This window comes from Euprymna scolopes, chromosome 4 (assembly GCF_053919585.1).
Source record: "Euprymna scolopes isolate OS-2025 chromosome 4, ASM5391958v1, whole genome shotgun sequence".
Lineage (NCBI taxonomy): Eukaryota > Metazoa > Mollusca > Cephalopoda > Sepiida > Sepiolidae > Euprymna > Euprymna scolopes.
Window position 1 is genome coordinate 33,975,497 of NC_136485.1, and position 23,174 is coordinate 33,998,670.

Here is a 23,174-nt window from a genome sequence, read left to right on the forward strand (position 1 = left end):
ATCTCAGAAAAAAAAAATACATCACTCTGTTTTGTTATGCGATTTTATACAAACTAGCCTGGGTGCCCGGCGTTGCCCGGGTGTTTGGAGGTGTGTGTTGAGCGAAAAAAAGTGGTAGGCTCGAACCCGTGACGCAAAGGTAAAAAAGAAAATGAAAAAAAATACGACGTCTTACTGCTACTTCCTGACGCGACCGGGAGTTCTGAACGTTAAAATTAGGCAAAGTCAATCCAACCGATACGATGACTTGAAAAAATGGTTCGCAAAAAATCGACCACTCCTTGTAGAAAATTACACAATTAAGGGTGAGGAATTAATGTTTTGGGCCAATGTTTCGATATTTTTCGTGCGAGACGTCGAGCTTTAAAATGATAGTGATCTCGTGAAAATCTGTTGCCTCTGTCAAAAGTTTTAGTCAGGCATACATACATACATACATACATACATACATACATTTAAACAGACAGGTGAGATTTATATTATACTAGCGAGGGGTACCCGGCGTTTGAAGTTTTGGGTAAATCAAAACTCCGGGGGGTGTAAAATAAAAAAAATGTTTTGTTAGGTAAGTATGAGGATCGAACCCGGACCGTTGAGGCAAAGTTGTAAATTAAAGTGTGAAAAAAAATGCGACGATTTTAACCATTGGGCCACCGCGAGATGCTAACGGAAATCCGTTTGAATTTATTTAATTGCTTGGATTTGGCAGGTGCACGTTTTAATGACTTAATGAGGTCAAGTTTGACTGCGGGATAGTATTTCATTTACTGCGGGAACGCTTTTTTATTTTTATTTTCCCAAGATGTTATAGAAAAAAGACTAACCCACATGCGGCAAGCGACAAATATTGAATATTTATCTTCCTGAAGTCGAGCAAATTAAATAGACAGGCGAGCTCCGTTGTTAACTCTGAGATATTACGATTTATATGTGATATAAAAAGTTTTAAGAAGTTGTGAACCGACCGACCGCTTCTCTGAAAAAAGCCTTTTGTAAACATACAGAAAAAGCGAACACACATACACACATACATACATTTACGCTTTTATATTTATAGATATAATCTATTCGGTGTTGCCTGGGATTTATAATATTAATAATGTCGTACCATATCATAATAATGAAGTATGTTATAAATATGAAGTATGTTATGAAGTATGTTATAATGAAGTATGTTATGGTAATTGGTAAGAGTAATGCAAGAGTCCTCAGTATCTTAGATAGAGGTGGTGTGTTTAAACGCAGCATTGCCCAGGAGAAATGTAACAGTACGTGTAAGCGCGTGGAAATTATCAGCAGCAGCAAAGGATAGCCAGCATGTGAACAAATTAGCAGTAGCAGAAAAACAATTAAGAAGTGTGCGCGAGAAGAGAAAGGAATAAAAAGAAGGAAAATGCAAGAGAAACAAAGTGTCTGAAACAAAGAGAATGGACATGTAAAGATGCAGGTGAGAAATGACTAGCTACGGCCAGTGTGAGGTGAGAGAAAGAAAGTTGACATCAGAGAAAATAGACGTGTAAATGCACAGGGAAGTAATGGTTGGCTAATTTCAACATGAGCAGAGAAAGAAAGACGGTGACGAAGGAAATGGACGTGTAAAGTCTCAGATGCGAATTGGCCGGCAGTGCCCGGAATCACGGCCACTGAGAGTAAGAAGAAGGCTTGTTAACCGAAAAATGTCTGTAGGCAATGTAGGTAAGATTTATCAGACTGCCAGTACTATATCAGGGCCATTATAAAAGAGCAATAAAACATTTTTAAAAAAAAAAAGAACACAGTTCGATTAATACTGAAACTGAACTTTATTCAATATAAAATATAAATAGTATCTATGTAAAAGTAAGTAATTTTAAAGCAATATACAATTTAATACTTATAAAACTGAATTATGAATTTAGGGAACAAACAATTAAAGAAACATTAAACAAATATGTTTTGGCCTTCGAAACAAGATCAGTGTAGTATCTGTTTTGATGCTACAGTTTACCTTTCCTGTCTTCGGTCGGTGGAGGAGAAATCTTTCATGACTGAGATTATCCAGAATGCCCCTTATTTGGAAGCTGGATTTTCTCCACAATATTATATGTTGAAATATTTAAATAACTATTACATATAAATGAGTGTTGTCTGTGTGTATGTCCAACTAGAGAGGAATGGGCTGAATCGAGTAAACAAAGCTTCTTTCTTAGAACTACACACCTATGGAACTCTCATCCGTTTCCCTGCTTTCCAATTGATTACAATTCAAGTCCAACGTAAACAAATTATTGATGAGCCGTCCCCTTAAGTAATCCAGTTTACCAAATTTCCACTACTTACTATTACTACGCTATTGTCCTAATGACTACCGTACACTCATTAAACCTTATTCTCGAGTGGCTTCCGGCCTTTATAAGAGGTGACTCCTTTGTAAAAAAAAAAGAAAAGAAAAGAGGGACGTGGGGATTGGGGGAGGGGACGAGTAAAACGGGGTTGGGGAAAAAGAGAGAGATACATATGATGATAGAGATAGAGGATTTAATAGAAATGTGTTACATTTTCCCCCCGAGCAACACCGGGTAGCTAGTCTTTTACATAATGAGTAAATACCTGTTTGTATATCGAGCTAAAACTTAAAAAATATGCAACAAACACTCGCAAAGTTCATATTTTTAATCAGTATAACCCCGGACGTATATTATCAAAAATGACCACAGATTCATTATTTGGAGGTCAGATGGCCATTTAAATTCATTTTATCAAGACGTTTACACATCTTTGATCATTTATATAACTTCATTTCAAAAATCTGCATAGTAATTTAAAAAAATAGATGCAAAAGGGGAAAGATTTGAGGTTTATCACATGTAGGACATAAGATGCAAAAATATCAGCATCAAAGCATAATCATCACCCACTCAAAAGAATACGCTGTTATTGTTGTGGAAAATGTTTAAAGAATCAAAAAATTCATGATGAAATTAAAAGAGAAATGCCAAAGGAAGCAAAATTCACATAATCTATCTATCTATCTCCACATTATAATATATATATATATATTAAAATAAAGTAAGCAGCAATATGTTGCTACATAGTGATGAGCATGTTCCGGTCAGCTCCTGACTGTCTAGCAACATATTACTGCTTATGTAAAAACAAATAAAAAGTATGCCCTGCTCTACTTCGGTATTGAGCACTCTTATATTAACCTCGTTACATTTCATTGGGTACTTAACCTCTTGAAAACAATAACCTCAGATCATATATATATATATATATATATATATATATATATATATATAGAGAGAGAGAGAGAGAGAGAGAGAGAGAGATAGATAGATAGATAGATAGATAGATAGATAGATAGATAGATAACAAATAAAGATATAAGATGTATTCACAAGCAGTCCCCAGTCACATGTATATACCAGTCAGGGGAAAATTTGGACGAGAAGTTTCGATGTCTTCCTACATACAGTGACTGGTATTCTCAATCCATCTATCTATCTATCTATCCATCCATCCATTTATGTATGTATGTATGTATGTATGTATGTATCTGTCTATCGATCTATCTTTCTATATATATATATATATATATATATATATATATATATGTGTGTATGTGTGTGTGTATGTGTGTGTGTGTGTGTGTGTGTGTGTGTGTGTGTGTGTGTGTGTGTGTTATCTAACTAGCTAGCTAACAGTATGACGTAATTCAAAATATTAAGTGAAATAAAATATTTACCACGTGTGAATTGTTTCTTATTCTGGTACCAAAATCTGTCACCATATTTTGTGTCATACATCTGATTGGCGATAATGCATGCAAACGTTGGTCCCAAAACAGCACCCTCGAGTTTGTTCTCAAGGCTGGCGCCAATAAATAACTCAACGGCATCTTCAGTTCTTTATAAAATATAAAATCAAAAAAGAAAACGTAGATTATATTGAAATATACAAAAACTTTTAAAACATAGATAATAAATAATTTAAAATGCTAATTCACACATTGTAACTATTCCGACCCTTTAAATATAACGAATGTCTGAGAGGGGTTGATGTGCTCTTAAACAGATAATCCAAACTGTTAAATATACGAAGGACATTTTTCTGCTGACTTTCGATTTGGGACTTCCGGTTTGTCCGACATCTTCCGGCAAATAGCTTTCCTTTAATAAAATGTACTAATAGTCTTGCTTCGATATCTATTTCCTTCTTTATACCTTTTCTAAAAGACATCAGGAACTCTACTTCCCTACTTATGTAAGATAGGTAGAGGGAAGCTTCGAATAACCAATGAGAAGCCGTGGGCAATGAGGAACAACCATGAAAAATGCCTAAAAAAAGGGATTCAAACTGGACAGCCGTCTCCCAGGATAAAAAGGGCCTCTCTGCCTGTTTACGCATCAGGCAGGAAGAGGAAAGCAATGGTACGAACCTTCTTGCCTCAGAAGGAGTTACCACACTTACCTCATAGGTCACACAAGGACAGCCACCAGTCCATGACCAAGATGAACCAAGCGTCCTTCCTCTATCTCGCTTAACAGACCAAAAGAAACAGAAGAGGAGTTCAAACCCAGTCATGGTCTGTCGAAAAGAAGAAGGTCCTCCTGTACTGCTATCACTACTCAAGGTTTTAGAAATGGGCGCGAGAGCCTCGAACCTCCCAGCGGAGAACAAGGAGACATCGTAATAACATGGAACACAGGCCTGAACGGTAAGAACAACTTATTTCAACATTATAACACTCCCAAATTCATAAACAAAGTTTATCTCAACGTAGTTTCCAATCACGTGTGTGAAACAAGAATACTTCACAAACCTGTACAGACAAACTTTCCATCAATATGCATTTCCCGCTTTGAAAGCAAAAATCAAGATTCGACTAATGCTTAGATAGATTTTTTGAAACCAGTGAAAATGAGCACTTTTTTATGTAAATGAAATTAAAATATGTTTTATTTTTTTATTATAAAATTTCAAACCTTACAGTGTTTAGTAAACATTTATTTTCTATTCTATTTACGTGATGAAATCACGTGCCCACCTTTTTTTTTTGGATGTTTTAAATCATTATCTCGATTTTTCTCGTTATGTAATGAATATTTGCTAATGAAACCTATAAAAACATGTTCCTTATTTCATTCTAAACACTTTATTTTTTTACGAGATTAAAATATTTTGCCTTTGAAAAAGTTATTTAAGAGCTTTTATTTTGAAATTTTCAGATTTTTACTTTTTAGACATTATATACAATGTGATGGTTGCATAGTGGGAGTAGGAGAAATATGGATGATGAGAGAGAGAGAAAAGAGAGAGTAAGAGACATGTATATATCAACAGAGATTGAAAGAACTATTTATACTACTTACACTAAACTCTGTCGCCTTGTCACGATGTTTGTTTGTTTATATATATATGAAAAGTTAGAGGCATAGAAAGAGAGAGAGAGAAAGAGAGAGTAAGAGACACGTACATACTAATAGAAATTAAAAAAAACAACTTTACTACTAATGCTAAAATTTTGTGTCTTCTTATCACGATATTGGTTAGTTTGTCACGTTATTTAAGGACATATTTTTTATACTAATAGATCAAATTGAGGTGTCAGAAAGTTGTTTTTACAAGGGCTCTGATGGCCTCCATGTGTAGATTAGTGATCTTTTACATCAACGCATTTTAGATGAAAACATTATTACCTACTTACGTGTAAGTTACTTTTCTACTTACATGGATAAGATTTTGTGTGTTAACTTATTTTAAAGTGTGTTTCTTACAAAAGAAGTAGGTATAACACAGTACTGTTACCAAAGGCAAGATGTAGTTTTTGAAAATGTTTATATGAATACATGTATGAAATTTATTTTAGCATAGACCGTTAATACTAACTCTTATAATATATAATGAACACTGCATAAAAGCAAAACAAAGCTTTTTTTCTGAACAACAACGAACATGTATGTATTTAAGTTGCCGACACTGTTGAGTATAGTTTATCAAAGTTAGGAGAGTGCCCAAGTGAAGAAATGAACTAAGAAAGTCAAAAAGTTTTTTGTCTGCTGAAAGTTAACAAAAAGTTTTTCTTCGAGTGAAGAGAGCCAATGTCAGAGAATCCAAGAGAGAGGAAGGGGCATATTTTTTTATTGCTTTAAGAACTTCCTGGTGATATATGCGATTCCTAAACGAGGGCTGAAGTAGTCCTTCAGTAGATGAAGTTAATTCGCACTGGAAATTGATTCACACTCAACACTCCAATCTATGATCCCCCCTCGCCAAACTTTCACAAGAAACACTCGTCTATCCGAAAACACTATCAATAATTTCCCCCACTCTTTATCTGTGCCTAAACCTAAACGTAGATTCTATGAACAAAGTTTCTTTCTTGGAACTTCACGCTTGAGGAACTGTCTTCCATTTTCCTGATTTCCAGCTGACAACAATATGGTTGTCTTCAAGTCCAATGTATACAAGTTCTTGATGAGCTTTTTCACTTTTAATAAATTTACCGAATTTCCATTACTAATGATCACTATACTGTCCAATTGACTACTGTACACTCTTTAATCCTTATCTTCGAGTGGACTCTGGGCCTTGATAAGTGGTGATTCCTATGTAAAAAAAGAAGAAATTTGACAGAAAGATTTCCAAATTCAACAAGATACACTGGAAGAAGGTAGAAACATTGTGAAAATGATACTGAAGATGAGAACAGTATATTATTTTATTATTGGAATCCTTTGAGATGAGTAATTTGTATATTTATTTATTTGCGGACGGCTGTTGTTTCGCAACGTTTTGCTCAACTATTCCTCTGGCCTTTGTCCTATGATGGGATAAAAATACTGAATCTCTTAACTGTATCCTCAGTAATTACTGTCTTTCAGAGTTATTGTCTCACCACGGCTTTGAGTAGGATTGAAACCGCTATCTTCAGATAATGCTCATCTGGGGCCTGTGGATGCAGTGGATAGAGACGTTGAATATTTGAGGTTTCAGGTGAGCATTGTTTGAAGATAGCGGTTTCAGTTCTACCCAAAGCCGACTAGAGGATTAGTTGGCCAAAACGTGGTGAGACGACAACAACTATGGAAGGCGGTAATTATTGAAGATACAGTTACGAGAGTCAGCATTTCTATCCCATCGTGGTTAACCACCTAATGAAGGCCAGAGAATTAGTTGGCCGAAACGTTGTGAAACAACAACTATGAAGATGAGGATAACAGTCCGTAAATAAATAAATGAGAACAGTAGTTCAAAATCCAAATAATACTAATTGTCTATCCTCATCTCAAAAATCCAGAAAGATAATGTTTATATTCTACCAAAAATAAAACATAAAAAAATTAAACTTCAATAAAACAAACAAGAAAATAACGAAACGAACTTACCTATATACACTTTGCAATTTTCTCAGAATACAACTTTTGTGTGTATCTGAATCAGTATCAAATGTAAATTTGTCCAGTTCACAAAAATCTCTCCACATTGTATATGAAGGGATACCGTGATCTCGATTCCTTTCAATATCAACACCAATCAGATCCAGACTACCTCCTAATCTCCTGATTGTTCTTGCAGTTCTCATGTCATTGGATATCTGGACAGGTTTTTTTATGGATCCCATGATGAAATACTCCATGCTGCTTTCACAGCTGAACAACGTATCTGGACCTGCAAGTGCTTCATCTAAAGTTATCGTATGCATGGAGGTACAGGAAATTGAATTAATCCCAGGTTTGCAGACACCAGTGGTGTTTCTCCTTGACGGGTTTCTACCCTTTTGGTCTAAGAAAATAATATCGTCGAGCATAAGGTGCGCGAATCGAAATGCAGCTGTTGTAAATGCATTTGAAATTGATCCATGAATCGTAGACTGGTAAGCTGCAATAAACCGTTAAAAATAATTGAGAAACTAAATTTAAGAAATTGCATTATCTATCCTCTTATAGACCCACGAGTTTTTCCTCCTGTTTTCAAAAGGATTCGACAAATACTTTAATTTAAATTAACAAACAAGTACTAAATTATTTATCTTTACTTAACTTGACAAACAAGTACTAAATTATTTGTCTTTAATTTAACTTGAACAATAGTATTAAATCAGTTATCTTAAATTTAACTTAACGAACAAGCACTAAATTATTTATATTTAATTTAACTTAACAAACGAGTACTAAATTATTTTTCTTTAATTTAACTTGACAAACAAGTATTAAATTATATATCTTTAATTTAACTACACAAGAAAGTACTACATTATTTATCTTTAATTTAACCTAACAAACAAGTACTAAATCATATATCTTTAATTTAACTTAACAAACAGGTACTAAATTATTTGTCTTTAGTTTAACTTGACAAATAGTATTAAATCAGTTATCTTAAATTTAACTTAACAAACACGCACTAAATTATTTATCTTTAATTTAATTGTACAAACAAGTACTAAATCATTTATCTTTAATTTTAATTAACAAGCAACTATTAAATTATTTATCTTTAATTTAACTTTACAAACATGTACTAAATTATTTATCTTTAATTTAACTTCACAAACTACTTCTAAGTTTTTATCTTTAATTTAATATTACAAACAAGTGCAAAATCATATATCTCTAATTAAACTTAACAAACAAGTACTAAATTATTTATCTTTAATTTTACTTAACAAATAACTACTAAATTATTTATCTCTAATTTAACTTTACAAACAACTACTAAACTATTTATCTTTAATTTAACTTAACAAACAATACTACATTAATTATCTTCAGTTTAACTTTACTAACAAGTACGAAATCATTCATCTTTAATTTAACTTAACAAAAAAGTACGAAATAATTTATCTTTTATTGAACTTTCCAACAAATACTAAATTATTTATTTTTTATTTAACTTGACAAACAAGTACTAAATCATTTATCCTTAATTCAACTTAACAAACAAGTACTAAACTATTTATCTTAAATTTAACTTTACAAGCTAGTACTAAATTATCCACATATAGCATTTCTAGGCAAACCACACACGAAGTCTCTAGACAAATCGTTCAGAGTAGATCCATGAATTTCAGATTAATAAGCTGAAAAAAATCAGTAAACAAACAACCCTGAGAAACCAAATAACATAATTACATTATTTATTCCCCCACTGTCTTTCTTCTGCTTCCCATCCTCCTTTCTCTATGATTTCTCTGTCTTTTTAACTTAAGAAATATTCCGTTCATTGTTTAACAAGCAAATATTTAATTATCAGTGTACAGAATCTCTTCCAGACAAACTATACGTCCCAAAGTCTCTGGACAATACTTCCTGGACATTAATGAAAATCAACAAATTAATGGTGAATGCTCTGACGAGCTACAAGCACTTGTATCCCTCGACATAAATACCCTAAACAAATCCAACCACGCGCTCGAGATCAGAGGAGAGAGAATCCGAGAGAACTTCGTCATTTACAGCCTTTGATGTGTTGCCGTAGATGGTCGTGTCATCAGCATAGATGTCAACGAATGATTTAAGTATGTGTTTAGGGAGGTCATTGATGTAGATCAGGAAGAGAGTTGGGCCCAGGATTGACCCCTGAGGGACTCCAGCATTTATATTGCAGGCCTCCGATTTTTGTCCATCTACCACTACTCTTATGAGCCTATCAGAGAGAAATGATTTAATGATTGAGAAAACATTTCCAGTTATACCGTAGCTGGAAATCTTGTGAAGTAGACCCTTATGCCATACTTTGTCAAAGGCCTTTGATATGTCGAGAGCAATTGCCCTAGAAAGGAAGCCTTTGTCAAGAGATTCACTAATCCTGTGAGATATAACCGTCAGCACATCTGCGGTAGATCTTGCAGAGCGGAAACCATATTGTGTGTCACTAAGAAGGTTATTCCTGCTGAGGTGGTTTACTATTTCTCTATTTAATATTGATTCCAGTAACTTACTCATAACACAGAGAAGACTTATTGGTCTGTATTGAGAGGGAGATGACTTATCACCTGAATTCTTAAATACAGGGCAAATCTTAAATACAGGGCAATCTTTTCTTGTCTTACAATTTAATACCGATTACAAGGAAATCATTTAAGAAAACATATGCGCAAATTTTGCGGGGTTTATGCAATAATTTGAAAATTTACAAAAAAAAAACAACACATCTCTAATCAAATATTTATAAAATATAAAAGAATCGGAATCGGGAATCGTACTGGAATCGAAAATTTAGAACACAATCGGTAATTAGATATGAATCGGGAAAAGTTTTGAATCGTCCTATTATTATTATTACTATTATTATTATCATTATTATTATTATTATTACTATTATTACTATCATTACTATTATTATTATTATTATTATTATTATTATTATTATTATTTGCATCCCGTTTTTGTTTTTTTGTTGTTTTTTTTACAGCAAGGCAAATCAATTTAATAACCCACCATATTTTTATAATTAAAATAAAATTTAAACTTCATTCATAGAAGGAAGGCACATAATAGTTAACAATGTTCACGCCCTCCCCATGTTAAAAATGGTATTCTACATAGTAACATTATTATTTAGAAATTCGTTCGTAACAATAGGAGGGGGGGTTGTTAATATTTTTGTTCTTACATCGTTTTCTCATTTTGCCTACCAATCGTCAACTGTTTATGAAAACTTTCAAGTAGTATGTTGTACACTTACAACAAACTGATACAATCTGGCTTTGTTTTAAATCAAAATAAATCTTTTCTTGTCTTACAATTTAATACCGATTACAAGGAAATCATTTAAGAAAACATATGCGCAAATTTTGCGGGGTTTATGCAATAATTTGAAAATTTACAAAAAAAAAAACAACAAATCTCTAATCAAATATTTATAAAATATAAAAGAATCGGAATCGGGAATCGTACTGGAATCGAAAATTTAGAACACAATCGGCAATTAGATATGAATCGGGAAAAGTTTTGAATCGTCCTATCACTAATATGTATATACATATAGATAGATAGATAGATAGATAGATAGATAGATAGATAGATAGATAGATAACAAATAGTAAGTTATGTAACTAGTCATGACCATATAATTACCTAGTCCTACTCGCGTATTGAGTACTGTTGAAGTCTATATAAAAAATCAATATATAAAACATATCTTTTTATGAAATTTTATGCTAGATAATATCATAGACAATATTATATATTACGCAAGAGACGATTTTCACAGAGACGATTTTCCAGCTACCAAGGAAGCAAGATTAAGCAAAGCATTTGTTGTAGAGTGCAGGGGCTAGCTCAGGAGAGCATTTCTTAATTAGTATGGTAGTATGGTAGGGACGAGATTAGTTCCACACGCTTTTCTATATAACGCTTTTCTATAAAATGTTATGTATTACATCTATTACGTCAGATATATTATGATATGCAAAAGTATATATTACACCAGATATATTGTGTTATAGAACATTTTATATCATACAAAATATATAATGTCATACAGCATCATATATTACATGATGGCATATTTTGCTACACAACATTATCTGAGGTAACCAAAAACGTTCAGTCCGATTTTTGATTAGCCATTGAATAAAGTTAAAACATTCATGAAATACGTGTAGGAATTGTGGGCTTTTCACCCGCTGCATCAAGTCGTTTGCGGATGAACGTATTGCAAGACGTTGGTTTCAAAGATTAAAATCGGTAGACTTGTTTCTCTGTGACGAGCCTCTCAGGTGACGACCACAGGTTTGAATAACGGAGTTCTAAAGGCGGCCATTGAAAATCCCCTCTCATCATTCTCAATAAAAATATATGCTCACACCCCTAAATATACTATGTAACCAATATATGTTTCTAGTTAGAGTTCATCTATTTGCGATTGATGTTACGAATGAAAAGTGCGAAGTCATGACATTCTCTATAACACTATCTATAATATAAATCTCACCTGTCTGTTTAAATGTATGTATGAATGTATGTTTGTATGTGTGGCCAAACTTTCGACAGAGGCGACGAATTCTCGCGAGATTGGTATCATTTTGAAGCTCAACCCTTCGGACGACAAATATCGAAAAATTGGCCAAAGATATTAATTCCTTTACTTTCAACTGAGCACTTTTGTGCAAGGAAAGTGGGGTTTTTCGCTGACATTTTTTGCAAGTCATGCAACCGTCGCTGCCATGACATCGTATAAAACGCGTTATTTCGACCGCCCGTGACATCACAACCACGGTAGGCACGTCGGTAAGACAGTTTGTTTGTTTTTCACCTCTTTTTCCTCTGGTGAGATATGGGTTCGAGCCGGCTTACTACTACTGTTTTTTTTTTTTTTTTGCTCAGCCAACACCCTTACACTCACCTCCACTTTCTTTTCCACCTTTGCGTCATGGGTTCGAGCCTGCCTTCCTGCCTACTACAACTTATTTATTTATTTATTTATTTATTTATTTTTGCTCAACACACACCTCCAAACACCTAGGAAACGCCGGGCTCCCAGGCTAGTCTTCTATAATATAAATCTCACCTGTCTGATTAAATGTATGTATGTAAGTTTGTATGTCTACCTAAAACTTTCGACAGAAGCGTCGGATATTCGATATTGTTTTGAGGCTCGACCCTTTGGACGACAAATATTGAAAAATTGGCCAAAAACATTAATTTCTTCATGCGCAATTGGGCACTTTTCTACAGGGAGGGATTGCTTTTTTGCCAATATTTTCGAAAGTCGTCGCTTCTTTTCGATTGTCTAGCCTTAATTTAAACCTACGTCATTTCCGGTTTGGCGATGGGCGCAATAGCTAACGCGTCACGTTTTTGTTTTGTTAATTATTTTTCACTTTTTTTTTTCCTCCTTTGCGGTACGGGTTCGAGCCTGCCTGCCTACTACCATTTTTTTTTTTTTTTTTTTGCTCAATCAACACCCTTACACGCACTTTCACTTTCTTTTCTGCCTTAGCGTCACGGGTTCGAGCCTGCCTACTACAACTTTTTTTTCACCTCCAAACGCCCGGGCAATGCAGGGCACCCAGTTTAGTTTTTAACAAATGAACATTTCATAGACAATTCCTATTATTTGTTATTCTTTTATTTCATGGGTATTTTTGTAATGGAAACGACTTATGTAAGCGTCAGTAAATGCACAGTATGGAATAGTTGTACATGTTATACACTAGGAAGATTGATTTTTAGATTAGAACGGTAAAATAAAATGTCGATAACTCCTTAGTATAACTCAATAACTTGAGTTTTATTTCTTCCGCCCGTCACACCAATAATTTCCTGGGTAAGGTGAACACTTTTGTCCAAACTTCCAACTTCTGTACACGTAACGCACCTTCTCTCAACTCCCAACGTACTTCTGCTAATTCAACTTATTTCTTTGAAATCCAACTTCAAAATGAACGACCTTCTAAAAAGTCAACCCTCTTTATTTCCAACCTGGAGCATCTCATTTGCATATCGGGTGGTCACATTGCAGGCATATAAAGAGATAAGGCAGCCATTTTTGTTTCTTTCTTCTTCATTCATTTCATTCCACGACCGACCCATTGAATTATGCACACGCGCTAATTAGGTGAGGCGCCCGTTTCCCTACACTTAGCATAACGTAAATATGTTCTTTTTCGTCCTGCGTTCGGTGATTTTAGTGAAAAGTAATCTAACGTGAAATTAACGGGTAAGGCAGTTCAACCTTTCCGATGAAACAGTTAGACTTCATCTGCACCGCTTGGGCAAGACGTACAAACTAAACAAGTAGCTTCCGCAAATGCTGTTGAAGGTCTACAAGGGACAACGAGTGGCAGCCTGCGTATTGCTGTTTTTCGTCAATGTAATCGAGTGCTTACCAGTGATGAAAAATTGGTTCTGTATGAAACTGTCAAGCATTCTACTGTCCCTCACACCTATACTCCCATGCAAAATTATATTCGGTAGACAGGTCGTCAAGTGGTTCATTATAAACTGCGTTAAATGGGCTAAACGCCACTGTAAACCTATACTAACAGAAACTGAAAACACAAGGCAGCATGCTGCACGAGTGATCAGGTATATCATGCAACAATTTACGTGGGGAATTCTGTGTCATCCCTTTTATTCACCTGATCCTGTGCCATCCGCTTACCACCTAGCCAACCCTGAAATGCCGATTAGGTTAACGTCGAAGATTAAATAATATTTACATATTTTGTAGAGTGTTTTTTTTTTTTAATTTTTTCTTTAAAAACACACATAACTGTTTTGGTTATCTTATAATGCACAAGATATATTATTGTATACTAGCAGGGGTACCCGGCGTTGCTCGGATGTTTCGAGGTGTGTGCGGTTTTGAGTAAATCAAAACAAAAGAATAAAAAAAATCGTTGCCCGGGTGTTTGTTTCCGGGGTGGGGATTGATTAAAAAAAAAAAAGGTGATGTTAGGTAAGTAGGAAGGATCAAACCCGGAGTATTGGTGCGAAGTTGGAAAATTAAGTGTGAAAAAAAAAAAAAAACATGCGATGTTAACAACTCGGCCACCAAGAAAATCCATTTTAGGTGTTTATGAAAAAAAAAAAAGACTACGGTAGGTCAGCGCGAATGTGAAAATATAATGTGAATTTTCCGGCATGCTAACCACTATGCCACGGAGCACTGCAACTGAGTTTAGTGATTTTAAGTAACTTAACATGAAAGAAGTGAACGTTTGTATTAAATTAAATTTTGAATAGAAAAAGGTACACATTCTATAATGAAAAAGATTAGAAACTTCCCATAAGAATTTCCTATCAGAGTTTTAAAACATTGACCTGACAGGAATATGGGTGAAGTGTGGACAATACTTATGAGACTGCCATGCTGATAATTCACAGCAAAAAATAACTATAAATAATAATAGAAGGGAGAATTGGCTTTCCTATTTGTATAAAGCTCTTGGATACACAATGTTTGATGTTCTACCCTCTGGTGCTAATATATATAGATTGTGTGGGGAACCTACCCGTGAACATCCTACATAAAACTGTCCGTGACTAAAGCAAGAAGCTAAGTTCAGACCAACCACTGCCAAGGTTTGTCCTTGCGACTTATTTATTGTCATGGCAAAACATAATTTTATTGGGAACTGAAGCCTTTTAAATGGAATTGTTGAATCTGATGGAATAATTGGTATTCTAGGAAGAAATGTCAATTCGCCTGTAGCTCCACCAGTCAATATGACTGCTTCTATCACATGAGGTTGCATTCGTGTTACACATAATCTTGTTCCATTGCATAGTCGTGGAGCATCAAGGTTTCTGAGTAACACAATTGGACATCCAGATTTCAGTTTTAATTTGTGTGGTGGCATACCAGGTAATTGCAAGGAATTTAAAAATTCTGTAGGGTACTGTACAGCATGGTCATTATCTACAGTAGAATCTAGAGAAGTGTAAATTTGTTCCTCACCTGGAATTTCATCAAGCAGTTGGTCATTGATGATGTGTACCATATCATTTTTTGGAGCTAAAATTGCTCTTTCTGTTAGCCATTGAGGATTAGTATAATTTGCAGCTATATTTGGGTAAACTTTGTTACAAAGTTCTGCGAGTGAGGAAACAATTGATCCAATACTTGAAGTAATTACAATTTTACCATGTTTGTCTGTTGGAATTTTGCCATCTCCAATTTGTAGAAGTATGGAAGCAAATTTATCAGCCAATGGGTCACTATTAAGATGGACACGCACGTTTGTAGATAAGGTTACAGTCTTGATGTACTTCCACAAATATGACAATTTAATGCAAGCATCGAGCTCATCAGCAGGACTTCCACGTGGAACAATAGGAAGCGTTTGTCGGAAGTCACCAGATAATAAAAGTGTGATGCCACCGATGACAACATCACGTGACTTGAGATCACGCAATGTTTTATCTAGAGCTTCAAATGCTTTTTTATGTGCCATTGTACATTCATCCCATATGATCAAGGAACAATTCTGTAAAATTTTAGCTGAATCTGATCCTCGTTCTATATGGCAAATTGGAATAGAATCTTTTATTAATGATAATGGCAATTTGAATGTGGAGTGAGCTGTTCTACCACCAGGAAGAAGGGTTGCTGCAATACCTGATGATGCCACAGCTACAGCTCTTTTTCCTTCTGACCTTACTTTTGCAAGAATTAACTTAGTAACAAATGTCTTTCCTGTTCCTCCTGGTGCATCAAGGAATATAAGGCCACCTTGCTGATCTTCAACAGTATTTACTACAGTTCGAAAAACATGAATTTGCTCACTATTTAGTTTTGCAATACCGTCCCGAACAATTGATGCTTGCTCATGTGGTTGATAGCTAATTTCACGTGTCCAAGCAGTAACAATAGGATGTGTATTAGATCTATCAGGTGAGGTAAGACCCAAATCTGTCAGTGTTTTACCATTCATCTTATATGTAATATCTTCAATATGAACCAGAGCAGTATTGAAGATTTTGTCTGTAAAAGTTATACCAGCCCCAGGATGTTGATTGCGTTCCCTAAGGAAATCTTCACTTAATGCGTCTTTGTGTGAATGCCAAAGTCGTGTTGGATAAGATACTGCACAGGTAGTTAACATGATAGCAAACAAATGTCTCAAATTATGTGCCAAGGCAGATGTAGATGCTTCCTGTAATGTAGCATCCCAGTGGTTATCATCATCAAGCAGTCCATGTGCAGCACATGCATCTCTGAATGTATTCATAATTTGACCATTAATATTTTTTAGATCATTAAAGTTCTGTGGACCTCTAACATGATGTAGAAGCAGTCTCAAACAGAAGCATTCAAAATGATTTGGATGCACGGTGTATACCCTGCCCAAAACTTCAGTTTTTTTAACACACGGGTAGCCTTGAACTGACCTACCCTGTAAGCGTCGCTTGAATATTTTATTATGAGTGTCCCATGTATAATAAGCGGGAATTTTAGCATACAGAAGTGTACGTGCGAAAGCGTCTGTTTTACACAAATTGAAAAACGCTGTTAAAGTAGTTGGAGGTGGATGTGCAACTCTATCAGCTGCGTTATTTTCAGTGAAGTAAACCCGCTGTCCATTTTCTAGATGCACTGCGAGGTGAATAACTGTGGGATGATGCGCATGTATGTGGAAGTTAAATATTCTTCAAATGGCTTCATTAGTGGAAATATAACGGCCGGTTTCATATCTCTTAACTTCATCATGAGCATTATTTTCCAATGTGAAGACAGCTTGATCACTGTCTTTATTTACATATTTACAAATGTACTTAATTGATTTTACACTATTACAATATTCGACATTGATATGTGCGTTAAAAATCTTACAAAGGGGTTTATTGTATGGTACAACCCATCGGTTGTCTACATGAAACGTTGCATTCCCAGGGAGGGTAACTGTTGTTTCAAAGCCTCCAGCATCAGTAGGCAATCGTCGATATAATGGGTAACCATTTTGATCTAACCGAGTTTCATTTAAAAATTTCTTTGGATATCTCTTAGAGCATTTTCCTTCTTTGAGACATGGTGCAGAGCTGTTTAATGTTCCACATGGTCCATGAATCATGTTGTGTCTAATGATATCATGTAAAACTGGATCTGTTACAGGATCAGGAATTTCTGCACTGATAACAGAGTCTATGTCAGAGGATCTCAATTTTTGCTGAAGCCAAACCAGACAATGAGCATGTGGCAATCCTCTTTTCTGCCACTCAACAGTGTACATATATGCTACAACCACTCCGAAAATGTTTCCTTTTGTAAGTAAATCCATAAGGACACGTAGCTTTAGATGAAAAACTCTTGCTATGAGGTCATGCCGATCATGTGGTTGTTGATATGGAAGGAGTTCATTCACAATCTCTGGCCATTTGGGATTGCAGGTAAAAGTTATAAATAAATCAGCAGTTCCATGTTTTCTCACATAGACCAATGCATCTTGTGTGCGTTCATGCATATATCGTGGTCCCCCAGTAAATGTTGCTGGTAGTATGGTCAAACGGCCCACATTTTCAATGTTGCCATCAATATTTACAGGATCTCTTAAGTGAATGTAATCAGCAACTCTTAGCTCCCTCTGATGAGTTTTAATGTAGATAAGCCTCTCATGCTCTATTTTAGCATACATGTCAACTATGTATTGTTGGAATAGGTTCCTACATTTAATCAGAATATTAAAACTGTCGTCACGGACAATAATTCGGAATGCGTAGAAAGCATTAGCTGATATTTTTTTTTCCTATTTCTAACTCTTTATTTTGAGGATTTGTCTGCCATACAAAGAAATTATAACCTTCTTGACCTGTCCAATGAATGATTGGGTACTGTAAAGCATCATATGCCCAATGTGTTACAGCAATACGCTGTAGTTGACGGTTTCTGCGATGCAAGATGATATCTCGCTGATGAAATTCTTGACCGACTATTACAACAGCAACCTCAGGTGCATCTGGAACATTGAAACAACGTTTATGTTCTTGTCTTGGAGTTTTATCAGCATGTATAACTACTTTGAAATCATCACATGGAGCATGCTCCATAGCCATCTTGAAGTTTTTGATAAAGTTATTTTCTCGGTGAAGCATATTTTGCAAATCAAGAACAATGTCAAGCTTTGTTTTGGGAGCATAATTACATCTTGTCGTAGCTTCTTGCTGATCATCATCCATGAAATATATTTGAAGATACTGTGGATTTCCAGTATCGATGGGAAGCAAAGAACCAAGTCTATGAGAAATCTGCCCACAAACTTTAAATGTCGGCATGTAGGCTCCTTCACGTATTTGTTCAGCACCGAAGCTTGTCATACTGAAGCAGTTATTGTAACTCCGGATGTTGTTCAAGAAATGTGTTGAGTTAATTGAATCGTTATCAATAAGTGAGCGTAACGGTTCAGGAGGTATACCTAAATCTGGAAGAATAACTTTTCCACCAGAACAACAGATACCTGGTGATTCCCGATTCCATTTCTTTGCTTTGCATTGTCTGCAAGGTGTCCCATTACTCAATGTGCCAATTTGAACATCTGAGCGTAATTGATAAGTACGTGTAGCCTCATATGTACATCCTTCGTGCAACCAGAAAGATGATTTAGGAGCAGTTGTGCGTAATGTGTGTCTCTGCATTGCTTCTAATATAGCCTGTCTGTTTTGCGCAACCCTAAGTTCCACATATGTGTTTATATCCGTAGGTTGCGACTGGTCCGCCTCATATAAGTCTGGGTCAAAAGTAACTTGATGTGACCCATAGTCCTGATTTGCATTTTCGTTCAAGGAAGTACCAGAAGTGTCTTCCTGAGACTGTTCATAATGTTCCCATTGTCGACTTCTTTTTCTGGTTGCAACTGCTGTTGTATTACGACTAAGGGAAGTCTTTTTTGGTGGCATATTTTATAAAAGATTGTATTGTGTAAAAAGTGAAAAATTGTTATATACTCAACTAATGAGCTGTATGGTCTTGATGTTTGACTTTTGATATTTGATTGCCTTTTCAACTGAAAAAGAAAAAACTGACAGAATTCAGTTTATGTTTTTATTGCCCCCTCTTCTACCGACGAAAGAAATAAATTCAACGTTTCCATTAATGAACGAAATGTATGAGTCTAACACATTATGAATCGATGTAGATACTATATGAGGGGAGTAAAGTTTATGTAAATGCAAACATCGGACTGTATTTTGCAAACGAAATAAACGGGTAATGATGTATATTTATTTGTTATTTATTGCGGACAAAAATGGAAATAATCATAGTTCTTGTAGTGGTCAATTTTTGTGAAAAAAAAAAACATTGCTGTGGATATTTCCAATACCCCGGTTTTGGGGAAGTCATAATCGCCCCCCCCCCCCGGCAAACAGAAGGACCCAAATATGTAAACTGTAAAATTGGGCGGGCAAAAATGAGGGACTTAGTTGTGCAAGCCGATTTATCCTAAATTTTTTGTAGGTTTCCTATGAGTTTTCTATTGTATTCGAAAGAGTAAGGAGTAAACTTAATGTGCCAAAGGGGAAAAAAGTATTTGTACACGTGAAAAATAAAGTTTTCTGGGTCTATTTCCGAGTTAATTAGTAACGTGAAGTGGTAAGACATTGTAAAAAAAAAACACCTTGTTAGTACAAAACATGAATTAATTAGAGCCAAACCGAATGATATTGGCGTTCGCAAAAAACAACAAAGTAAAATTTCGTACATGACGCAATGGAAAATGTGTGTCAAAATCATTGGTAGATGTTCCCCCCCCCCAAAAAAAAGGAAGTAAATAAAGAACGAAATAAAAAGTGGAGAATGTGTATTTCATGTTAGTATTAAAATTTATAGTTTTTATTTATGTAGTTTGGTAGGGTAAATAATTACCCAGATATAGTTTTTGTATTATCTCCTGGTGTTATTGTTATTATTATTATTAATATTAATTTTTTCTTAAGTAATTGGGTATTTGTTTTGGTTTATTGGTTGTTGTTGTTGTTTTATTATTTTGGTATATTTTATTTTGTGTAAGCGATCCGTTGCAGACGATGCGTAGGGAAAAAAAGTAATAAATTGCAAAAAAATAATAATTAAATAACCACTGATGTAATAAGTCACCCGTCCCCTGAGTATGAATTCCGAAATTAGTGGAAACATAGCATAATATAAAAGTAAAAAATTAAGAAAAAGAAGTCGTATTATCGTCTGACAGCGAGGAATGAAAATGAAAATGTAACGATGTTAAACATGCCGTCCCGTAAATCGCAGTTCTGATTTTTAGAAAACCCTACCATCGCGAGTCTAAAGTTAATGGAAGTCGAGTAATCGAAGTAATGTGTTCGGTAATGCAATTCAAGATAACGTATAGCGTTTAGTTTGTGTTTATGTTTAAGGAAAGAAAGAGAAACATAGGGAAGTACCCCCACCACCACCACCATCACCATCACCCAAAAAGCGAAAAAGACAACGAAAGCTAAGAAAGAAAGAAAGAAAGAAAGAAAGAAAGAAAAAAGAACGAAAGGAAAGAGCAAAACGGAAGTTGCGTTTATGAAAGTAAGTTTGGTGCGTTTCACGTAAATGTCAATCCAAGTTTTCATAAAACTCTAACCACGCGGGTTATAACGAAATCGAAGTAATGTAATTGTGAATTCAATTCCAGCTAACGGATTGTGTTCTGTTTTAATCTAATTTTATTATAATAAATGCTTTATAAATTGTGTTTATGTTTTATGCTAACCAATGGCAAAGTAAGCGTGGTTCGTTTCAGCGTAAGTCCATTCCAGTTTTTAGATAAATTCTAACCGGTGGTCGGTTTTAAATGTCTCCTGTGAACGGTCTGGAACGGTGTAAATGAGTGGCGGTGGAAGGATGAATTTAGTAGAGAGAGTATACTTTACTACTTCCATTAAATGTAACCGATTTTTACAGTGGACTCTCACCAGACAGAATATAGGAAACTCTGATCAGCGAGATACTGGATACGTAATAAGCCTATAACATACGGCAGATGTCGTGATTCAGTTTGTGAATGATACGGCTGCACCAAATGTATACAGGTGCAGTCCTATAAAGGTCAAAGTCGGACGGGAAAAATGAGTTCATTTTATTTATATAGAGATAATCAAGATATTTTTATCATACAACATTATGTATAACACCAGATATATAATGCAACATTATATATTATACAAAATATATAACGCTATACAACAATGTATATCACACCAACTATATAATATTATACAACATTATGTATTACATTAGATATACAATTCTATGCAATTTTATATATTACGTTAGATATATAATACTACACAATATTATATATTACATTAAATATATAATACTATACAATATTATATATTACATTTGGTATATTATACTATACAATATAATATATTACATCAGATATATAATACTATACAATATTATATATTACATTAGATATAAAATACTATACAATATTATGTATTAGATTAGATATAGAATACTATACAATATTATACAATTACACCGGATATCTAATGCTACCCAACATTATATTATACACCAGATATAATTCTATTCAACAGTAGGTATTAAACCAGATATATTATTCCATACAGTATCATATATTACACTAGATACATAATGGTATACATCATTTATTACTACAGATATGTAATGCTACACAACATGATATATTACACCAGATAGACTATGCTATACAAAATTATATATTAAACCTGGTATATTACTTTGTGAGGTCTTTTCTTATATTTCATCTAAAATTCTTTATTTACATTTTAAGTTGATAATTTTTATGAAAGCAAGAAATTATCTACTTACCATATTTGAACGTAGTGCTTAGTTTATGTTCACGCATATTTTGTAAGCCGATGGTCATTGGTAAATACTCTCTGTATGCAATATGTTGAAACTCACCAATGACGATTTTCCTTGCCTCTTGGAAGAGTTTTTCCCCATCCCAAAGTGGGTGTAGTTTGCTCAAGCCATCCACAATATAATTATGCTCTCTTACCCAAAGAATGTGATGCGTAGTTATTGTAACTACCGCAGCAACTCGCACGTCACCTAGTTTGAACAGAACAAAGTAAACAGAGTTGATTATAATATTATAATAATAAGTAAATAAATAAATATAATAATAATAATAATAATAATAATAATTATTATTATTATTATTATTAATAATAATCATAATAATAATGTGATCACCTAGTGTGAACAGAACAAAGAAAACATAGTTGATTAATGATCACATTAATTATAATAATTAAGGTGATTAATAATTATATCATAATATAGCATTATAATAATAATAATTAAATAAATAAATATAATAATTAGAGAATAATTATCATTATTATTATTATTAATAATAATTATAAAAATAATGTGATCATAATAATTAATGTGATTAATAATTATATCATAATATAGCATTATAATAATAATAATTAAATAAATATATATAATAATTAGTGTATAATTATCATTACTATTATTAATAATTATAAAAATAATGTGATCATAATAATTAATGTGATTAATAATTATATCATAATATAACATTATAATAATAATAATTAAATAAATAAATATAATAAGTAGAGTATAATTATTATTATTATTATTATTATTATTATTATTATTATTATTATTATTAATAATAATTATAAAAATAATGTGATCATAATAATTAATGTGATTAATAATTATATAATAATATATTATAATAATAATTAAATAAATAAATATAATAATTA

At 33.9% G+C, this 23,174-nt stretch overlaps 1 protein-coding gene across 1 annotated transcript in view; it reads right to left on the minus strand.

Moving 5' to 3' along the window:
* LOC145270594 (peroxidase mlt-7-like) overlaps nucleotides 1–23,174 on the minus strand; it is a 32,359-nt gene that overhangs the window by 4,831 nt on the left and 4,354 nt on the right. Inside the window, exons 2-4 of the mRNA XM_080126227.1 lie at nucleotides 22,234–22,479; nucleotides 7,371–7,863; nucleotides 3,728–3,888 (exon numbers count right to left, since the gene is read on the minus strand). Coding sequence (XP_079982353.1) covers nucleotides 3,728–3,888; nucleotides 7,371–7,863; nucleotides 22,234–22,479 — 900 coding nt within the window. The remainder of the gene's footprint in view (nucleotides 1–3,727; nucleotides 3,889–7,370; nucleotides 7,864–22,233; nucleotides 22,480–23,174) is intronic.